General features: G+C 42.6%; 1 protein-coding gene across 1 annotated transcript in view; it reads left to right on the forward strand.

The window, feature by feature from the left end:
- Nucleotides 1-7865, forward strand: part of ttll7 (tubulin tyrosine ligase-like family, member 7) — a 140136-nt gene extending 132271 nt beyond the window's left edge. The window contains exon 21 of the mRNA XM_014215640.3: nt 7258-7865. Within this exon, the coding sequence (XP_014071115.2) occupies nt 7258-7378 (121 nt within the window). The 3' untranslated portion in view covers nt 7379-7865. The remainder of the gene's footprint in view (nt 1-7257) is intronic.
- Nucleotides 7866-22786: the final 14921 nt, after the last annotated feature.

A 22786-nucleotide genomic window follows, 5' to 3' on the forward strand; every position in this document is an offset into this window, starting at 1 on the left:
GACAGGTATTATTTTAGAATATGAGATGGGGAGCTAGATGAGAGGGATACAGCATAGAAAAGTGAGTGTCGGAACAGGTATTGAACCACTGCCTCCAGGGGAATATGTGGCTCGGCACCGACCAGCCAGCGGCCCACGTTTAGCACTCCTATGGGGAAAGTCATGCATATGAAAGAGAATTAAGCAACCTGCCTGAATTAATACTATTTACCTGCTTACCCCCTGAGGGGTATCCTTCCTTCTGTCCATTCAAATAATACATTGGTCTATCTCTCAACTTCCTGTGTGTGTGTGTGTGTGTGTGTGTGTGTGTGTGTGTGTGTGTGTGTGTGTGTGTGTGTGTGTGTGTGTGTGTGTGTGTGTGTGTGTGTGTGTGTGTGTGTGTGTGTGTGTGTGTGTGTGTGCTCACCACGGAAGCTCACCATTGGCTGCAGGACCAGCCACCTCCGCCCATGGCTCTTCTTCCTCTGCCATCGCGCCCGTTGACGCAGGTCTATGCTCGATTCAGTGACCTCTATTCCTCCCCTCACTCTGGCCTCACCCCTTTGCTGCCTACAGTCTGACTGAGTCCTCAGCAGGGTTGATCTCAATATGCTTGGAAAGACCACATGTTGCAAACATCGAAATGTTAGTAGAGACCACTTGCTAGTTTTGGAGGCAGCTTTATGTTTTCTAGCAAAGAGCGGTGTGGTAGCTGACTATCTGTGAATAAGTTAATTGTTTTGCCCCACAGCTAGTCAAGTTAGTTAGCTACCTAGCTAAATGCAGCATTATGTTTGCTAGTAAAGAGCAGTGTGGTAGCTAACTAAATGTGAATAAGTTCATTGTTTCGCCCCACAGTTTTCCAAGTTAGTTAGCTAGCTAGCCAAAGGCAGCGTTATGTTGCTGTGAATTATTTCGCCCCTCAGCTAGCTAGCTAAATGCAGCATTACGTTTGTGAGAAAAGAGAAGTGTGGTAGCTAACTAACTGAATAAGTGAATAGTTTCACCCCACAGTTAGCCAAGTTAGTTAGTTAGCTAGCTAAAGTTATTTACAGTTAGTTAGCAACTGCTCCTACACTCTTTCACTAGCTACCATAATGCTTTAAAAAACGTGGTAATGAGGTGTCTCCAGTTGTGTTTACACTTTCCAAGTGTATTCCATTTAAATTCAGTCAACTCTGGACAGGAATCGAAATAAAAAATTCAAGAATCCAAACATCTTGGACCCTTGGACTTTCAATTCATCATCTGAATTTGACTGAAATAAAAATGGAATTGAGCCCTACCCCAATCCCCCACTGCACACCTTCATGCTAACTGTGGCTTACTGTAGCTGTGTCCCAATAGTCTCAGATAGATTCCTCACCTTGTCTCCTTTTTTCGTCAGACTTAGTCTAAAGGTCAAGAAAGCTGACTGGTGAAAGGACAGATTAGAGGTTATGTAGGAAAGGAGGCAAGGAAAGTAAACAAATTGAGACTGTTGGGAAGCAGCCTGTCAACATGCAATCGCAAGAGACTGTGAGCCCTGGCCGACCAATAACCTAACCTCTTCTCGTCACTGACACAGAATGGCTTCCATTGCACTGCGTGCTTACCACAGTTTCACAACGATGGCCATCCTTCCTTTGAGTCCATCAGACACTTGTGAATGCCCCATGGCCACCATGGGGCTGGTTACGGTTCTTTTGTCATTAGCCACATGCTTTGTCTCGATGGGGTGACATTATGTCTGCCTATGAGAAGAGCACCATCTTGCACCTGTCACCTCCTTCTGCTAGCCTGTGACTCATACCCTACTCACTGCCGTTGTGTCTGGACCCCCTGACCTGCATCCTTATGCTGCCTGCTTACCTGACACACACACACACTAACACTCATAAATGCACACATATGCAACACACACGCGCATGCCGAACACACACACTCACACTCTCACATACGCATTTTACACAGACATATATTCTGCAGTACACACACACACACACACACACACACACACACACACACACACACACACACACACACACACACACACACACACACACTGGAGTGGGTCTCAGTGATGAGAGACTCTCTAACTTAAGCACTTCTCATGGTAGGAGTACAGAACACGTGTGTCAGTGATCACATACAGTAGGTCTGAGAACAGGCCTTCTCTTTCTGTGTGGGCAGAACATATGAACATAGTCACACAACAGTATTATTGTGAGCCTAGATGGCTTTTCACGCTAGTGAATTGAACCAAACCGAACAGACCAAGATGTACTGACCTGGCCTGGTTACACATCCACCATAGTTGCTTGAATCCAGCTGAAAAGTACAATGTGAATTATTCTATTCAGTACAGTTAAGGTTTTGGACCTTATTTCATTTTCCCCCATTTTTTTAAAGGAATAACAATCAGGTTAATTGGGTTTTGTCTGTGGAATCGGTCAAAGATGACCTTCTCTGTACGGATTTTGATCATGTTCACTTCTTTCACTTAGTCAAGACTCTGTTATTCTGCTTGGCAGTTGTGTCGCTAACAGAGACCTTGAACAGTGCAGGGCCTGTTGGAGGTACTCCACATAATGCAGCGGCGAGTTTGGAGCTCGGTCTCTTCACACTGACGATTTGAATTGAAGCAGGGCTCCACAGCAGTGGCTTCTCCTGGACTTTCAACTGGCAGGTTACTGCAAGCAGCTCATCCATGATCAAAAGCCCAAGACCTGGAAGACGTGTTACAGAGGGTCCAATTAACTATAGCCCGCAGAGTGATCAGGGTTCTGCGTGCTATAGTGTCGGGACCATATCACGCGATTGGCCTACCTAGTGTGGACAGAATGTTCTCTGTGTGAATTCATGAGAAATAGAAAGGGAAAATAGTACACACAATCACTAACCACCACCCACAAGCATCACCGCATAGTTCATGTTTGAATTTCATTTCTTGCAGTGGAATTTCCATACATTGGCCAACAAGTGTTCCGTGTAAGAAATATGGTTATGCCTTCCAGGAAGTGTAACACACACCAAAGTTTCAGACTGATCCCCTTCAAACACGGTCTAGGGGGTTTGTAATAAAACTCAAACAGAACGGATATCAGATACAGAGGAAAGCCTTCAGGAGAAATCAAAGCTTCTTCCAGAAATGGATCCCTATTCCCTATGTAGTGCACTACTTTTAAAAAGATTAGGGAATAGGGTGCCATTTTGGACACAGACCAACATAATCAGAAACGAGGAAAGGGATGAACCCGAAAGGTGACAGAAAATCCTGCAACACCATCCTACTGTAAGTATAAAAGTCAATGTCCCATCGGAAACCATTGTAAGCAGTGCCCCTGAAGTTGCGAGGATGTAGTGAAGCAGTGCAGCAATTCGAGAGGGTATTGGCTAAGTAATCCACCCTCCCTCGCTCTCCTTCTCTTCCGGCCTTGCTCCATTGAATGGTTGAGCTCTAGAACAGGCCAAGTAGTACTGTGGGTGGGTAGTTTAACAACCGCAATCGAAAGTACCCGCACGGCCCACTTGAGTGGTTTTCAAGGACATTCTTCTTGAACTAAATGAAGTTAATTTGAATCCTGCCCAACTCTCCTGGGTCGGGCTCTGTTGCGGCAGATGCCCTCGACGCAGCAATTCTTTTTTTGGTCGACTTTAAAAAGAAGAAGAAGCAGCTCAACTAATTTGTCCAGGAGATATTTTACAGGGAAAGTATGTCAGAGTGAACAGTGTTATCTGCCAGCTAACAGAAGAACATTAATTCGCACCATAATCCATATGGTTTAGTTGACAAACTGTTTTATTAGTTAGCCATTCAGATCTGTAAAATTCGATCAAGCTTTTTACTCAAATGCCATTTTTGTTCTCCCTGAGTTAATTCATTGATGTCCCTTGCCATTTTGAATGAGTTGAAATGTTGATACAAATAGTTAAATAACATATTATGCGCCTTGTTATAAGACATTATACAGGTGCATACATGCTTATAAGTTATAAAGCAAAGTGTTACAGTGAGTTGTTTCTGGTTGAGCTGTACTCGTATTTAAAGAGGAAATCTGCAGTTCAAACAATAACAAAGTGGTGAACACGCCACTTTTTTGGTAATTAGCTTAGGCATGGGGCTGGAGAAATGTAACCACTCTCAAATTCATAAACAGAGCAATGGATGCAAGAATTGACCATGCATGATCTCAGAATTATAGTTTTAACCATTTTTTGAGGCTATACAGTGTTTGTTTACAATTACATTGTTTACAAACAAGGGATTTAAACAAGCTTATATTTTAGGTTCTGATGGGGGTAGGACAGTTGATCTAAGCTCATTAGGCATTTGTAAGTTATATTCTTCATCAATCAATGGGTTTACAGCATTAATTTCAAAGTACAAAAATGGGCAAATCAATCACAGATTGCTGTTTTATTCAAGCTCTCCGTAGCCGATGTGAGTAAGACCTTTAAACAGGTAAACATTCACAATGCGGCAGAGCCAGATGGATTACCAGGACCCGTACTCAGAGCATGCGCTGACCAGCAACTGACATTTTCAACCTCACCTTGACCCAGTCTGTAATACCTACATGTTCCAAGCAGACCACCATAGTCTCTGTGTCCAAGAACCCCAAGGTAACCTGTCGAAATGACTATCGCCCCGTTGCACTCTGAAAAGCTTTGAAAGGCTGGTCATGGCTCACATCGACACCATCATCCCAGACACACTGGACCCACTCCAATTCGCATATAGCCCCAACAGATCCATAGATGACGCAATCTCTATTGCACTCCACACTGCCCTCTCCCATCTGGACAAGAGAAACACCTATGTGAGAATGCTGTTCATTGACTACAGCTCAGCGTTCAACACCATAGTGCCAACACCAAGTTCATCACTAAGCTAATGGCCCTAGGACTGAACACCTCCCTCTGCAACTGGATCCTAGATTTCCTGACTGGCTGCCCCCAGGTGCTGAGGGTAAGCAACAAAACATCCTCCACACTGACCCGCAACATGGGGATCCCTCAGGGGTGCGTGCTTAGTCCCCTGCTGTACTCTCTTTTCACCCACGACTCCAACACCATCATTAAGTTTGCTGACGACACGACGGTGGTAGGCCTGATCACTGATGTCAGTGAGACGGCCTATTAGGTAGAGATCAGAGATCTGGCAGTGTGGTGCCAGGGCAACAACCTCTCCATCAACGTCAGCAAGACAAAGGAGCTTATTGTGGACTACAGGAAACGGAGGGCCGAGCACATCCCCCATTCACATCGACGGGGCTGTAGTGGAGCTGGTCGAGAGCTTCAAGTACCTCGGTGTCCACATCACTAAGGATCTATCATGGTCCACACACACCAACACAGTCATGAAGAGGGCACAACAATGCTTCTTCCCCCTCAGGAGGCTTAAAGGATTTGGCATGGGCCCTCATATCCTCAAAAAGTTATACAGCTGCAACATTGGGAGCATCTTGACTGGCTGCTTCACCGCTTGGTACGGCATCTGCTTGCATCCTACCGCAAGGGGCTACAGATGGTAGTGTGTATGGCCCAGTACATCACTGGGGCCAAACTCCCCGTCATCCAGGACTTCTATACCAGGTGGTGTCAGAGGAAGGCCCAACATTTTTTCAAAGATTCCAGACACCCAAGTCATAGACTGTTCTCTCTGCTACCGCACTGCTTCTACTGTTTATTATATATCCTGTTGCCTAGTCACTTAATTCCTAGTTATATGTACTGTACATATCTACCTCAATTACCTTGTACACCCGCACATTGACTCAGTACTGGTACCCTGTGTATATTGCTAAGTTATTGTTACTCATTGTGTATTTATTATTACAATGACCAAAAATATTAATGCAACATGCAACAATTTCATGATGAATTGTAGACCACACTCTCTACCAAGAGAGTTCTCATCTATATTATTCGTAGCCGTCTATTTACCACCACAAACTGATGCTGGCACTAAGACGTACTCAATGAGCTGTATAAGCCTATTTGGAGGTCAGAGACCTGACCGTGTGGTGCAAGGACAACAACCTCTCACTTAACGTGATCAAGTCAAAGTAGATGATTGTGGACTACAGGAAAAGGAGGACCGAGCACGCCCCCATTCTCATCGACGGGGCTGTAGTGGAGCAGGTTGAGAGCTTCAAGTTCCTTGGCGTCCACATCACCAACAAACTAACATGGTCCAAGCACACAAAGACAGTCGTGAAGAGGGCACGACAAAACCTATTCCCCTCAGGAGACAGAAAAGATTTGGCATGGGTCCTCAGATCCTCAAAAGGTTTTACAGCTGCACCATCGAGAGCATCCTGAGTGGTTGCATCACTGCCTGGTATGGCAACTGCTCGGCCTCCGACCGCAAGGCACTACAGGGGGTAGTGCAAACGGCTCAGTACATCACCGGGGCCAAGCTTCCTGCCATCCAGGACCTCTACACCAGGTGGTGTCAGAGGAAGGCCCTAAAAATTGTCAAAGACAGCCACCTGGGTACCGGAATGCCAAGTCTTGGTCTAAGAATTTCCTAAATAGCTTCTACCCCCAAGCCATAAGACTCCTGAACAGCTAATCAAATGACTATTCACATTGACACCCCCCCCCCCCCCCCCCCCCTTTTTGTTTTTACACTGCTGCTACTCGCTGTTTATTATCTATGCATAGTCACTTTACAAATGACCTTGACTGACATGTACCCCCCACATTGACTTGGTACAGGTACCCCCTATATATCCTCGTTATTGTTATATCATTTTCTTGTGTTACTTTTTGATTTTATGAAGAAAAAAAAAATACTTTTGTTTATATAGTAAATATTTTCTTAACTCTATTTCTTGAACTGCATTGTTGATTAAGGGCTTGTAAATAAGCATTTCACGGTAAAGTCTACACCTGTTGTATTCGGCGCATGTGACAAATAACATTTGATTTAATTAGAACAGATCCAGGCGCTCTAGATTCACTTGCTCACGCCATCTCACCTCACACTGGAGTTATTCCCACCTTCTCTACCTACTGTATATATTTTTGCCATGTGTCTATTTGATGGCTGCAGATCTCATAGTCATAGCTCATCATTAGAAAGGTGCTGTATTTTAGTCTAGGCTGGAACAAAAGGGGAGACGTATCTTCATCTCGTGAATGTGTCGTCAGCTTGCAGGGATAATGGGTTAATGCGGCCATGATCTCTTCACTGTGACCCTTTGGGCCTCTAATCCTCCCCTCATTATGTCCCTTGTCCACCTTCCCCCTCCTCTCTTCCCTCCATCCTTCCCTCCGTATGTGCAGGTATCTGCTGCCAGTGACCTCCCAGTTCATCATGAAGTGGCCTTCATCCAGCTTCGGCCACGTCTCATCGGCCATGCCGCGCTCACGCAGTCTGTTCACCACCCGGATGGGTCAGTTCTGACTGACCGCCCAGGCCCACCCTCATGAGCTGTATCCCCCAGCCAATCCCTCCTCCCCTCAACTAACCAGTTGAGAGGGCTGAACTGGTGGACCTTGGACCCCACAGCGGCCCCACAAAGGCTAGAGCATATGGGTGAGATTAGTGACACCCTTGCTCAGCCCAGAACACTCCAATGTTCCAACAGGACTCTTGATCTGAGCTCCACTTAGTGTCAGACAATGGGTCATTCTCATGTCCCCCGACCCAGTCTTTCTCTGTATCTCTGTCTCTCTCGATCTCACTTTATCTCTCTTTCTTTCTCTCTCTCTCATTGTACCTTACATTGCTGTATTATATACGCTCACTGTACAGTTACAAGTCAAGGTACTGTAAAGGAAAAAAACTAACAGAACAACGTTTCTTACATTTATTTTGTAAAATGTTCCATGAATGCAGTGAATGCTGATGCAGTATGCAGATGGAATGAGATTAACAGGTTATCCCTTTGTTGAGAAAAAAATACGCTTTTTTTTGCTGGCTATGAAAATTGCTAAATGTATTTTGGTGCTGTTTGTATTTTATTTATTGTCTAACTTATTTCAATGTGATGCTTTAGTTTACATTGTTTTAACAGTCACTTCCTGTCAATACAACCCAAAGTACAGTAGAGCGAGGAAAGACTAACTTATTTAAAACCATTGGGTCAATTGCAACCAACAGGTAGAACGCGCAGCTGCAGGTTAGCGCTGGATTTCTTAAAACGCTGCTAAAGGGAGATTACATGCACTTGCGTGTTAAAACAAACTAGCTTGCAACCAAAAACCCACCAGAATAAACACGCAGATCAGTTGAATTAATCAATATTTATTGTAAGAATATAGACCCAGTGAATTGTAAGAAACTTGAGTATAGTATAGTTCAGTACAGGGACGTAGAGTATAGTACATTACAGTAGAGTACTAAACTGCAACTGCACTATTCTGCACTCTACTGAGATATACTCTACTCGAGTACAGTAAAGTATAATACAGTACATTATAGAAGTTTATGTTTGGGCCATATTAGAATATAATTTGTAATTTGACATACCTTGATTAGACTCTAATTGAATAAAAATATAGGTTTGTATTAACAAAATCATGATTGGTTTGATTAAGTTGATTTTAGTTCAGGAATAGTTTATTTTCCCCTTTTGATAAGAAATTACCATACTGTATTAAGACAAGTTATTAATGGATTAAATATTGGAAATGAAAAGTAAGTATACCAACACAAGCTTCACATTAATAAAATGTATAGCGTAAATTGCCACAGTAGATTATCGCTGGTAAACGAGGAATTACCTCATTTCAGTTGTACGGAATGATTATCAGATATTGAAATCTGTGCTTAATCTGCTCAAATATTAGGTTTCATTTATACCGAAGATAATACCCAGAGGGCTAAATAGCCTTGAAAATGTTTGGCAGCAACCGGGACTTAAAGGTAACATCCACATCAGCTTTAGGGCGGGGTAATATGGTCGCCAATAGGGGTTGCAATTGAGATCAGCAGTGTGGGTTATTTTAGGGCATATTGATGGTTTAACGAGAGATCACCTCATTTTGAGACCGTGCTCAATGTTGGTTGCAGTTGACCCTTAAACTTTTAACTATAGCTTATATTTTGGGTCTGTAATGACAAGTGCAGCACAGTATAGCCACAGAGCGTCTAGAATGTTTATTTCCAACTAGCGAGCCAAGCATCCCTGCTACCCAGTGAATGAGTTGACTTTGCAGCCTCACCGTAGGGAGCCAAAATGGAGTCTCGGATATTGTCCTGTTGAATATGCAGTATATCACACCGTTTCCGGGTACCAGGTCGACTACATTGTTGACTACATTGCAGTCGCCTGCCAATTCTCACAACGTCTGGATAGGTGTTTATAGAAATCTGACGCCCGACTGGGAAGTTGTTGACATGGCACGCATGGTTGCTGTGTGCAGCGAGACTGCAATATAGGTGATCTGGAACATGACCAAGGACTTACTCCACATACTGCTTATGATGCTGTAAGCAGTAGTTCTTGCATGCATAGATTATAGTTCTACACCCAGACGTTGTCCATAGACAGAACAACTGCATTATGGGAAATACTTGAATTTTTGTGTTGTTAAATCTTTTGGTCTGCGCTCGCATTAAATACACAAATTTAGATTTGTGGGTATCTTAAATTTCATATACAGTACCAGTCAAAAGTTTGGACACACCTACTCATTGAAGGGTTTTTCTTTATTTTTACTATTTTCTACATTGTAGAATAATAATGAAGACATCAAAACTATGAAATAACACATATGGAATCATGTAGTAACCAAAAAAGTGTTAAACAAATCAAATTATATTTTATATTTGAGATTCTTCAAAGTAGCCACCCTTTACCTTGACGACAGCTTTGCACTCTTGGCATTCTCTCAACCAGTGTCACCTGGAATGCTTTTCCAAAAATCTTAAAGGAGTTCCCACATATGCTTCGCTTCACTCTGCAGTCCAACTCATCTCAAACCATCTCAATTGGGTTGAGGTTGGGTGACTGTGGAGGCCAGGTCATCTGATGCAGCACTCCATCACTCTCCTTCTTGGTCAAATAGCCCTTACACAGCCTGGAGGTGTGTTGGGTCATTGTCCTGTTGAAAAACAAATGATAGTCTCACTAAGCGCAAACCAGATGGGATGGCGTATCGCTGCAGAATGCAGTGGTAGCCATGCTGGTTAAGTGTGCGTTGAATTCTAAATAAATCACTGACAGTGTCACCAGCAAAGCACCCCCACACCATCACACCTCGTCCTCCATGCTTCACAGTGGGAACCACACATGCAGAGATGATCCATTCACCTACTCTGCGTCTCACAAATCATCAGACTAAAGGACAGATTTCCACCGGTCTAATGTCCTTTGCTCATGTTTCTTGGCCCAAGCAAGTCTCCTCTTCTTATTGGTGTCTTTTAGCAGTGGTTTATCTGCATCAATTCGACCATGAAGGGCTGATTCACGTAGTCTCCTCTGAACAGTTGATGTTGAGATGTGTCTGTTACTTGAAATCTGTGAAGAATTTATTTGGGCTGCAATTTCTGAGTCTGGTACCTCTAATGAAATTATCCTCTGCAGCAGAGGTGATTCTGGGTCTTCCTTTCCTGTGCCAGTCCTCATGAGAGCCAGTTTCATCATAGCGCTTGATGGTTTTTGCGACTGCACATGAAGACATTTTTAAAGTTCTTGAAATTTTCCAAATTGACTGACATTCATGTCTTAAAGTAATGATGAACTGTCATCTTTATTTGCTTATTTGAGCTGTTCTTGCCATAATATGGACTTGGTCTTTTACCAAATAGGGCTATCTTCTGTATACCACCCCTACCTTGTCACAACACAACTGATTGGCTCAAATGCATTAAGAAGGAATTAAATTCCACAAATTAACTTTTAACAAGGCGCACCTCTTAATTGAAATGCATTCCAGGAGACTACCTCATGAAGCTGGTTGAGAGAATGCCAAGAGTGTGCAAAGCTGTCATCAAGGCAAAAGCGTGGCTACTTTGAAGAATCTCAAATATAATGTTTAACACTTTTTTGTTTACTACATGATTCCATATGTGTTATTTCATAGTTTTGATGTCTTCACTATTATTCTACAATGTAGAAAATAGTAAAAAATAAAGAAAAACCATTGAATGAGTAGGTGTGTCCAAACCTTTGACTGGTACTGTATGTGTTGTATCACATATGGATTGTATGACACATAATTAGTGTGTGTTATTTATGAGTGGGGGGCAAAAGTGGTTGCGATAATGTAATTATGTCATTGGCACCTCTGATGTCATACTTGTTGTCAGAGGTTGGAACTAAAATTATTTTCCAATCGTTCCGAGCAGAGCCCTTATTTTTATGTTCCATTCCGGTGATCCCACCAGAAAATAAAGTTCTGAACCGATTCGAACACATAAAAGTAATGTTTCATATAGTTCATTTTTTGTAAAAAAAAAAAAAATGGAACATGGGAAATCAACTTCGTTTTTACATTCAGCTCATTATTTTACTCCTCCAATTAGCGCTGATAGTGTAGCTTGCTCTGGAAAGGGTAAAATAGTTTTGACTAGTCAGATAAATGCAGGCACGAGATGTGACTGAATTTTCACGGGTGAGGAGAGAGCAAGAGAAGAGGGGTGGACATGGAGAGGGCTTGGCTAGAAGCGCTGAACATCATGACATGAATTGGAATATGTTTAGGCTATTAGTAGCATTATAACATCACCGAATTACAGAATTATATACTAAACTTTAGGAATATTTTTTGAAGTAGATATAACATTATTAAATGTATTTCAAGATTTATAGATACCGGTTCTGTTCCGGAACACTGGAGATCACTTTCGTTCCTGGTTCTGTTTCCGTTCCTCTGACAATGTCGTTCGTTTTCGGTTCTGTTCCCTGAACCAGTTTGAACCCCTGTTGGTTGTAATAGGAAGTTTTGTAAATGTCTTGTTATGTAAAACAAATCTTACCAGATAACAACAATAATATGATTTATTTTCCATGACGTGATATCGTCATGAGAAAGACATCTTTACCTGGTTGTAGACATTCTCAATCTACAACTAGAAAAGGACATCATTATGATGTCACATGTCCATTTTTGAGTCTCTTTGGCGATTCTCTGTAAGTCGTACTGTTACTGCAGTGCTTTGCCTCGCCCGAGGAGCTGCCATTGCGTGTTTTAGCAGCTGTGTCCTATTTCCCACACCCGCAGGTACAAGTGCCAGTGCAAACAGTGATGTGCCAATACACCGCATATCCATTCACTAATGTGTTCCATTGGTCTTTAATTAAGGTTAATTAAAGTTAATATGTGATCAATTACAGTAGAAACCCTCATTAGGAACTATTTAAATGTTAATAGGGAGAAATGCAGTATTACGTGTCTAGGCTAGATTGTGTTACTTTTCTCACATAATTTATGGGTTCGATTTTCAACGGTAATAGGAAGCAGTCAGACTTCGTGATAAAGTACACTGTACGTTTTACAACAACTCTCTTACTAATAGGTGTGGCGGGAATTATGTGCTAAAAATGTATTTTCCCCTTACACTTTGATGAATATTAATTCACAATGCCAAATATTTTATTTTTCCTGAACTTTGTGTTATTTAAGAGTAATACCTTTTCAGTTGAGGTATGGATTTTTAAGTTTACATAGCAATAAAATGCTTAAAACAAATGAGGTTCTCAAGTTTATATTATTATTTATCCTATATCAGCATAAGGGTGCTTTGCGGTTCCATGTAGAATCTTTTTGACTGCCGTATTCAGTATGAAGCGAGCCATTGAATCCTCTTTGGTTATATATGGAGCCTTTACTTCAATCCCATTAGTCCATCTGAGTGACTGTGCTTGGTCTCTGTGCCTTTGATAGCCTGACAGAGTGACTACACGACACATAGCTATGACAGGCTGTCCATGTTAGCCCTAACCTGGATCACATTTCCCATTTGGAAATGTCAAACGTCACTCATGTCAAGGAGTGTGAGAGAGAGACCCGCAGCCCTGTCTTGTTTTGACCCGGACCCCCGGGGAAGACAGGTGAGCCCGGCCTTTATTTGCCATCTCTACACCGGACTGGCGTCCAGCTTCCTCTGGCCTCTCAGATGACGCAGTGAATTTCCCCCAATCCCTTCCTCCCTCCCTTCTTCTCTCTGTTAGTAGAAGAGGTGGATGAGTTCACAACCTTGAGTTCCTACTGCATCGTGGTCAGAGGCCTCTGCACCAAACAGGCAGACACTGACAGCCAGCCTTGTGTTTCAACTAGTCCCAAAAATATATCCCCTGCGCTATGGCGCTGCACTGTCCTTTTGACCTTTGTCCCCCTTCTACTCTTTCTCCCACCCTCACCTGTCCTGGATCCTGGTCCAGACAGTTGTGCAAGCAGCCAGGGTCCAGTGTACGCTCAAATCCACAAGCCCCTCATCTCTGATTCGCCATCCCTGTGACCTGAGTGAAAATTGGCCTGGGAGCAGAGTGTGAGAGGTGGATTGCTCAAATGTGATAAAGCGGTACACTTTGACCGTTTGTATGTGTGCATGTGCGTGCGTGCATCTACAATGACATGCTTCACAGGACTGTATCAGGAGGCAGTGGTTTACAGCATCGTCGTCGCAGCTGGGGGCCGTCTACTGACAAACACACACTCCACATTGCACACCACCTAACCATCTCAGGACTGATAACAGGCATTTGCCTCCTGGATACCAAGGACTCCTTTAATTTTCTCCCCGACACTCCTCCATGCACCGTGAAACTATTCCAAGGTGATTTTTTTTAAAGGTTATTCCCTCTTCCATAAGCTGCACAACAAAAGGCTACATTCATCAACTAACAAATTAAGAAATGGCTGCTATACTTTAATGTAAGGGAGTCCTCTGATCTGGAAAGTGTTTTTTTTTTTTTTGACAATGACGGCCTAGCAAGAGGTAAAAGGCCTCTTGTGGGGACGGGGGATAAAAAATGTAGGCCGAAACGCACATAAAGAGAAAAGACTACATAAAGAGAGGCCTAAGACAACAACACAACATAGCAACACAGCATGACAACAACACAACATGGTAGCAGCACAAACATTGTTAGGCACAGACAACAGCAAAAATGAAAACAAATAGTAGAGTCGTGTCTGTGACTATCATTAAATGTGTTAGACTTATTATGTCAAATCAATTCTCTGTGTAATTATTATTACGTGATTAAACTAATCATGTAAACCTTAATTAACTAAGAATTCGGGGCACCACAGGTAAATGTTTATAGAGTCTCTATTTCCCGAATCGACTCTTCAGATATTTTCATATCTTATCGAGTAAAGTATTAATGTATTATTATTAACTCATCAGATGAACGTGGTACCTTCAGGCGTTTGGAAATTGCTCCCAAGGATGAATCAGACTTGTGGAGGTCTACATTTATTTTCTGAGGTCTTGGCTGATATATTTTGATTTTCCCATGATGTCAAGGTAAGAGGGACTGAGTTTGAAGGTAGGCCTTAAAATACATCCACAGGTACACCTCCAAATGACTCAAATGATGTCAATTAGCCTATCAGAAGCTTCTAAAGTCATGACAATTTTCTGGAATTTTCCAAGCTGTTTAAAGGCACAGTCAACTTAGTGTATGTAAACTTCTTACCCACTGGAATTGTGATACAGTGAATTACAAGTGAAATAATCTGTCTGTAAACAATTGTTGGAAAAATTACTTGTGTCATACACAAAGTAAATGTGCTAACCGACCTGCCAAAACTATAGTTTGTTAATTAACCTCTATGGGCTACTCAACAGCCAGTGTAATCCCGTGGCGCGTTATTCAAATTCCTCAAAAATGCAAAAACTTCAATTTTTCAAACATATGACTATTTTACACCATTTTAAAGACAAGACTCTCGTTAATCTAACCACACTGTCCGATTTCAAAAAGGCTTTACAACGAAAGCAAAACATTAGATTATGTCAGCAGAGTACCCAGCCAGAAATAATCAGACACCCATTTGTCAAGCTAGCATATAATGTCACATAAACCCAAACCACAGCTAAATGTAGCACTAACCTTTGATGATCTTCATCAGATGACAACCCTAGGACATTATGTTATACAATGCATGCATGTTTTGTTCAATCAAGTTCATATTTATATCAAAAAACAGCTTTTTACATTAGCATGTGACTAGCATGTGACTAGCATTCCCACCGAACACTGCCGGTGAATTTACTAAATTACTCATGATAACCGTTCACAAAAAGCATAACAATTATTTTAAGAATTATAGATACAGAACTCCTCTATGCACTCGATATGTCCGATTTTAAAATAGCTTTTCGGTGAAAGCACATTTTGCAATATTCTCAGTAGATAGCCCGGCATCACAGGGCTAGCTATTTAGACACCCAGCAAGTTTAGCACTCACCAAAGTCAGATTTACTATAAGAAAAATGTTATTACCTTTGCTGTCTTCGTCAGAATGCACTCCCAGGACTTCTACTTCAATAACAAATGTTGGTTTGGTTCAAAATAATCCATAGTTATATCCAAATAGTTGCAAATGAGAACTTTTTCTCAAGTAGCCTACCTGGTTAAATAAAGGTGAAATAAAATAAATAAATAAAATACAGTTTGCACTATGCATTGGGGCAGGTAGCGTTATTCTGGTATCTGCCAAACCCAGATTCGTCCGTTGGACTGCCAAATGGTGAAGTGTGATTCATTGCATTTGCACTGCTCCTGAGTCCAATGGCGACGAGCTTTACACCACTCCAGCCGACTCTTGGCATTGAGCATGTTGATCTTAGGCTTGTGTGCGGCTCCTCGGCCATGGAAACCCATTTCATGAAGCTCCCGACTAACAGTTATTTTACTGATGATGCTTCCAGAGGCAGTTTGGAACTCGGTAGTGAGTGTTGCAACAGAGGACAGACAATTTTTATGCGCTTCAGCCCTTGGCGGGCCTGTTCTGTAAGCTTGTGTGGCCTACCACTTTGTGGCTGAGCCGTTGTTGCTTCTAGATGTAACAGCACTTACAGTTGACCGGGGCAGCTCTAGCAGGGCAGACATTTGACGAACTGACTTGTTGGAAAGGTGTCATCCTATGACAGTGCCACGTTGAAAGTCACTGAACTCTTCAATAAGGCCATTCTACAGCCACGGTTTGTCTATGGAGATTGCATGGCAGTGCGCATGATATTATACACCTGTCAGCAACGGGTGTGACTGAAATAGCTGAATCCACTAAGTTGAAAGGGTGTCCACATACTTTTGTATTTATAGTGTATTTAGCTAACTCTCGGCTGACAGAAACCATAATATGAATGAGCTAATAGCAATTACTATTTACAAATCACCCCATCACGAAAATCGAAAGTAATCTGACAATGGGTAGTTTGTGTGCGCCGCAATGTTTTTCGCAACAACCAAAGATAAGAGGTTACAAGTTGAATTGGGTATTTTTGCAGTATGCATGTTGAAGGGAGTGTAGTTATAATATCTTTGGTCTGACAGACGTTTACGTGACAATCAAAATGCATTGTATGATGTCAACAAAGAAGGCGCCACACATAGCTGGTAATTAGCTTAGCATCAGCTCATTATAATAAGTATTTTACACACATTATGTGTCCATTACAATCTATGCAAGAATTGGAATGCATGATTTGTCACCAGAACTTGGAAATGTGAAGAAAACAGTAAATACATTATGCTCCCATGCATACAGTGCCTTCAGAAAGTATTCAGACCCCTTTTCCACATTTTGTTAGGTTACAGCCTTATCCTAAAATGTATTAAATCGTTTTTCCCCTCATCAATCTACACACAATACCCCATAATGACAAAGCAAAAACAGGTTTTTACAGATTTTTTCTAATTTATAAAAAATATCAAAAATGAAATATCATATTTGCATAAGTATTCAGACCCTTTACTCAGTACTTTGTTGAAGCACCTTTGGCAGCGATTACAGCCTTGAGTCTTCTTGGGAATGACGCAACAAGCTTGGCACACTTGTATTTGGGGAGTTTCTCCCATTCTTGTCTGTAGATCCTCTCAAGCTCTGTCAGGTTGCTGCACAGCTATTTTCAGGTCTCTCCAAAGACGTTCGATCGGGTTCAAGTCCGGGATCTGGCTGGGCCACTCAAAGACATTCAGAGAGTTGTCCCGAAGCCACTCCTGCGTTGTCTTGGCTGCGTGCTTAAGGTTGTTCTCCTGTCAGAAGGTGAACCTTTGCCCCAGTCCGAGGTTCTGAGAGCTCTGGAGCAGGTTTTTATCAAGGATCTCTCTGTACTTTGCTCCATTCATCTTTGCCTCAATCCTTACTAGTCTTCCGGTCCCTGCCGCTGAAAAACATCCCCACAGCATGATGCTGCCACCATCGTGCTTCACCGTAGGGATGGTGCCAGGTTTCCTTGAGACGTGACGCTTGGCATTCAGGCCAAAGAGTTCGATCTTGGTTTCATCAGACGAGAGAATCTTGTTTCTCATGGTCTGAGATTCCTTTAGGTGCCTTTTGGGAAACTCCAAGCGGGCTGTCATGTGCCTTTTACTGAAGAGTGGCTTCCGTCTGGTCACTCTACCATACAGGCCTGATTGGTGGAGTGCTGCAGAGATGGTTGTCTTTCTGGAAGGTTCTCCCATCTCCACAGAGGAATTCTAGATATCTGTCAGAGTGACTATCAGGTTCTTGGTCACCTCCCTGACCAAGGCTAGCTCTAGGAAGAGTCTTGGTGGTTCCAAACCAATTTTAAGAATAGTGGAGGCCACTGTGTTCTTGGGGACCTTCAATGCTGCAGACATTTTTTTGTACCCTTCCCTAGGTCTGTGCCTCGACAGAATCCTGTCTCTGAGCTCTACGGACAATCCTTTTGACCTCATGGCTTGGTTTTTGCTCTGACATGCACTGTCAACTGAGGGACCTTATAAACTGTAGATAGGTGTGTGCCTTTCCAAATCATGTCTAATCAATTGAATTTACCACAGGTGGACTCCAATCAAGTTGTAAAACCATCTCAAGAATGATCAATGGAAACAGGATGCACCTGAGCTCAATTTCGACTCTCATAGCAAACGGTGTGAATACTTATGTAAATAAGGTATTTCAGATTTTTTTTTCATTAGCAAAAATGTAAAAAAAATCTGTTTTTGGGGTTTGTCATTATTTGGGTATTGTGTGTAGGTTGCTGAGGATTAAATGTTTTTTAATCCATTTTAGAATAAGTGAAAATGTGGAAAAAGTCAAGGGGTCTAAATACTTTCCGAATGTACTGTGCTGCAGCAGAAATGACAACACGATATACAGAAACTACACTGCTCAAAAAAATAAAGGGAACACTAAAATAACACATCCTAGATCTGAATGAATGAAATAATCTTATTAAATACTTTTTTCTTTACATAGTTGAATGTGCTGAAAACAAAATCACACCAAAATAATCAATGGAAATCCAATTTATCAACCCATGGAGGTCTGGATTTGGAGTCACACTCAAAATTAAAGTGGAAAACCACACTACAGGCTGATCCAACTTTGATGTAATGTCCTTAAAACAAGTCAAAATGAGGCTCAGTAGTGTGTGTGGCCTCCATGTGCCTGTATGACCTCCCTACAACGCCTGGGCATGCTCCTGATGAGGTGGCGGATGGTCTCCTGAGGGATCTCCTCCCAGACCTGGACTAAAGCATCCGCCTACTCCTGGACAGTCTGTGGTGCAACGTGGCGTTGGTGGATGGAGCGAGACATGATGTCCCAGATGTGCTCAATTGGATTCAGGTCTGGGGAACGGGCGGGCCAGTCCATAGCATCAATGCCTTTCTCTTGCAGGAACTGCTGACACACTCCAGCCACATGAGGTCTAGCATTGTCTTGCATTAGGAGGAACCCAGGGCCAACCGCACCAGCATATGGTCTCACAAGGGGTCTGAGGATCTCATCTCGGTACCTAATGGCAGTCAGGCTACCTCTGGCGAGCACATGGAGGGCTGTGCGGCCCCCCCAAAAAATGCCACCCCACACCATGACTGACCCACCGCCAAACCGGTCATGCTGGAGGATGTTGCAGGCAGCAGAATGTTCTCCACGGCGTCTCCAGACTCTGTCACGTCTGTCACATGTGCTCACTGTGAACCTGCTTTCATCTGTGAAGAGCACAGGGCGCCAGTGGCGAATTTGCCAATCTTGGTGTTCTCTGGCAAATGCCAAACGTCCTGCACGGTGTTGGGCTGTAAGCACAACCCCCACCTGTGGACATCGGGCCCTCATACAACCCTCATGGAGTCTGTTTCTGACCGTTTGAGCAGACACATGCACATTTGTGGCCTGCTGGAGGTCATTTTGCAGGGCTCTGGCAGTGCTCCTCCTGCTCCTCCTTGCACAAAGGCGGAGGTAGCGGTCCTGCTGCTGGGTTGTTGCCCTCCTACGGCCTACTCCACGTCTCCTGATGAACTGGCCTGTCTCCTGGTAGCGCCTCCATGCTCTGGACACTACGCTGACAGACACAGCAAACCTTCTTGCCACAGCTCGCATTGATGTGCCATCCTGGATGAGCTGCACTACCTGAGCCACTTGTGTGGGTTGTAGACTCCGTCTCATATTACCACTAGAGTGAAAGCCCCACCAGCATTCAAAAGTGACCAAAACATCAGCCAGGAAGCATAGGAACTGAGAAGTGGTCTGTGGTCACCACCTGCAGAACCACTCCTTTATTGGGGGTGTCTTGCTAATTGCCTATAATTTCCACCTGTTGTCTATTCCATTTGCACAACAGCATGTGAAATGTATTGTCAATCAGTGTTGCTTCCTAAGTGGACAGTTTGATTTCACAGAAGTGTGATTGACTTGGAGTTACATTGTGTTGTTTAACCTCTTACATCTAGACATTCCGCTAGCGGAACACCACTCCAATATCCAATGATAGGGCGTGGCGTGAAATACAAACTCCTCGAAAATCCGAAAACTTCAATTTTTCAAACATATGACTATTTTACACCATTTTAAAGACAAGACTCTCCTTTATCTAACCACACTGTCCGATTTCAAAAAGGCTTTACAACGAAAGCAAAACATTAGATTATGTCAGCAGAGTACCCAGCCAGAAATAATCAGACACCCATTTTTCAAGCTAGCATATAATGTCACAAAAACCAAAACCACAGCTAAATGCAGCACTAACCTTTGATGATCTTCATCAGATGACACTCCTAGGACATTATGTTATACAATACATGCATGTTTTGTTCAATCAAGTACATATTTATATATAAAAAAAGCTTATTACATTAGCATGTGACGTTCAGAACTAGCATTCCCACCGAACACTTCCGGTGAATTTACTAAATTACTCACGATAAACGTTCACAAAAAACATAACAATTATTTTAAGAATTATAGATACAGAACTCCTTTATGCAATCGCGGTGTCCGATTTTAAAATAGCTTTTCGGTGAAAGCACATTTTGCAATATTCTGAGTAGATAGCTTGCCATCACGGAATAGCTAATTTGACACCGACCAAGTTTGGTACTCACCAAACTCAGATTTACTATAAGAAAAATTTGATTACCTTTGCTGTTCTTCGTCAGAATGCACTCCCAGGACTTCTACTTCAACAACAAATGTTGGTTTGGTTCCAAATAATCCATAGTTATATCCAAATAGCGGCGTTTTGTTCGTGCGTTCAAGACACTATCTGAAGGGTAACGAAGGGTGACGCGCGGACGCGTATCGTGACAAAAAAAATCCAAATATTCCATTACCTTACTTCGAAGCATGTCAAACGCTGTTTAAAATCAATTTTTAGCGATAATATTCCGACCGGGAGTCGTTGTTTTCGTTCAAAGACTGAAAAAGTAAAATGGACTCTTCATGTGCACGCGCGCACCCGTCTCATTGTTCTCAGATCGACAACTTACCAAATGCGCTACTGTTTTTCAGCCAGTAACTGCAGAGTCATCATTCAACGTTCTGGCGCCTTCTGAGAGCCTATGGGAGCCTTAGAAAGTGTCACGTTACAGCAGAGATCCTTTGTTTTGGATAGAGATGACAAAGAAGGCCAAGAAATGGTCAGACAGGGTACTTCCTGTACAGAATCTTCTCAGGTTTTGGCCTGCCATTTGAGTTCTGTTATACTCACAGACACCATTCAAACAGTTTTAGAAACTTTGGAGTGTTTTCTATCCAAAGCTACTAATTATATTCATATTCTAGTTTCTGGGCAGGAGTAATAACCAGATTAAATCGGGTACGTTTTTTATCCGGACGTGAAAATACTGCCCCCTATCCATAACAAGTTAAGTGTTCCCTTTATTTTCTGAGCAGTGTATAATGATAGCGTAATAAGGCACTTCCTTTGATAGGAATGCACACGTCCAAAGTTATTATTAGTAGTGAATGCAATGCGTGCGCCAGCCAGACAATGTCCCAGGGAGGATAAAGTTTGTGCCTGGGCTCTTGTCAAAGAAAGAAGTTTGTCTGTGTACACAACAGTGAAATGGGCTACTTCTATGTGAATTATGAGGAGGCGGAACACACCTCAATTCAAATTTATTAGAAAATAATTTAAAATTGGCGAGTTGAATCAACCTATAGATAATTAGCAGGCAGCGTGCCTTGGTTTGAGGGCAGCATGGGTTAACTCTCCTGTTGTGTAACAATCACATTTCGGAACAGTAGGTGCATTCTGACATCACGCACATTAAAAAAACTCACGCTGGGGCGACCGTAAGAGATACTGTATTTGGAACTCTCACGTGAAAAGTTTAAGGTTGCAGTGACACATCCATAAACAGAATGGAAACCAGATTACGCACCCAAGAAAATACTACAGACATCAAGAAAGGCAGGCAGTTGATTATTGACAAGTTTTTCAAACACTTTTGATAAACAGGGCAAGATAGAAATAGGCCTAAAAAAGTTAAGATCAGCTACTTCAGAAGACTCATAAGAACATAGTCCTAATGATCAGTTATACATGAGGGAGTACTTTAGGCAGAGCAAAATATATTTGGGGTACATTCACCCCAATAAAAATAATCTACGTACAATTGTAAGGCAACGAGCTGCAATAACGATTGTGAGTTTGCTCAACATTTGGACATATACAGTGAGGGAAAAAGTATTTGATCCCCTGCTGATTTTGTACGTTTGCGCACTGACAAAGAAATTATCAGTCTATAATTTTAATTGTAGGTTTATTTGAACAGTGAGAGACAGAATAACAACAAAAAAATCCAGAAAAACGCATGTCAAAAATGTTATAAATTGATTTGCATTTTAATGAGGGAAATAAGTATTTGATCCCTCTGCAAAACATGACTTAGTACTTGGTGGCAAAACCCTTGTTGGCAATCACAGAGGTCAGACGTTTCTTGTAGTTGGCCACCAGGTTTGCACACATCTCAGGAGGGATTTTGTCCCACTCCTCTTTGCAGATCTTCTCCAAGTCATTAAGGTTTCGAGGCTGACGCTTGGCAACTCGAACCTTCAGCTCCCTCCACAGATTTTCTATGGGATTAAGGTCTGGAGACTGGCTAGGCCACTCCAGGACCTTAATGTGCTTCTTCTTGAGCCACTCCTTTGTTGCCTTGGCCGTGTGTTTTGGGTCATTGTCATGCTGGAATACCCATCCACGACCCATTTTCAATGCCCTGGCTGAGGGAAGGAGGTTCTCACCCAAGATTTGACGGTACATGGCCCCGTCCATCGTCCCTTTGATGCGGTGAAGTTGTCCTGTCCCCTTACCAGAAAAACATCCCCAAAGCATAATGTTCCACCTCCATGTTTGACGGTGGGGATGGTATTCTTCGGGTCATAGGCAGCATTCCTCCTCCTCCGAACAGGGCGAGTTGAGTTGATGCCAAAGAGCTCC

The sequence above is a fragment of the Salmo salar genome, chromosome 10 (genome assembly GCF_965601325.2).
Source record: "Salmo salar chromosome 10, fSalSal1, whole genome shotgun sequence".
Classification (NCBI taxonomy): Eukaryota; Metazoa; Chordata; class Actinopteri; order Salmoniformes; family Salmonidae; genus Salmo; species Salmo salar.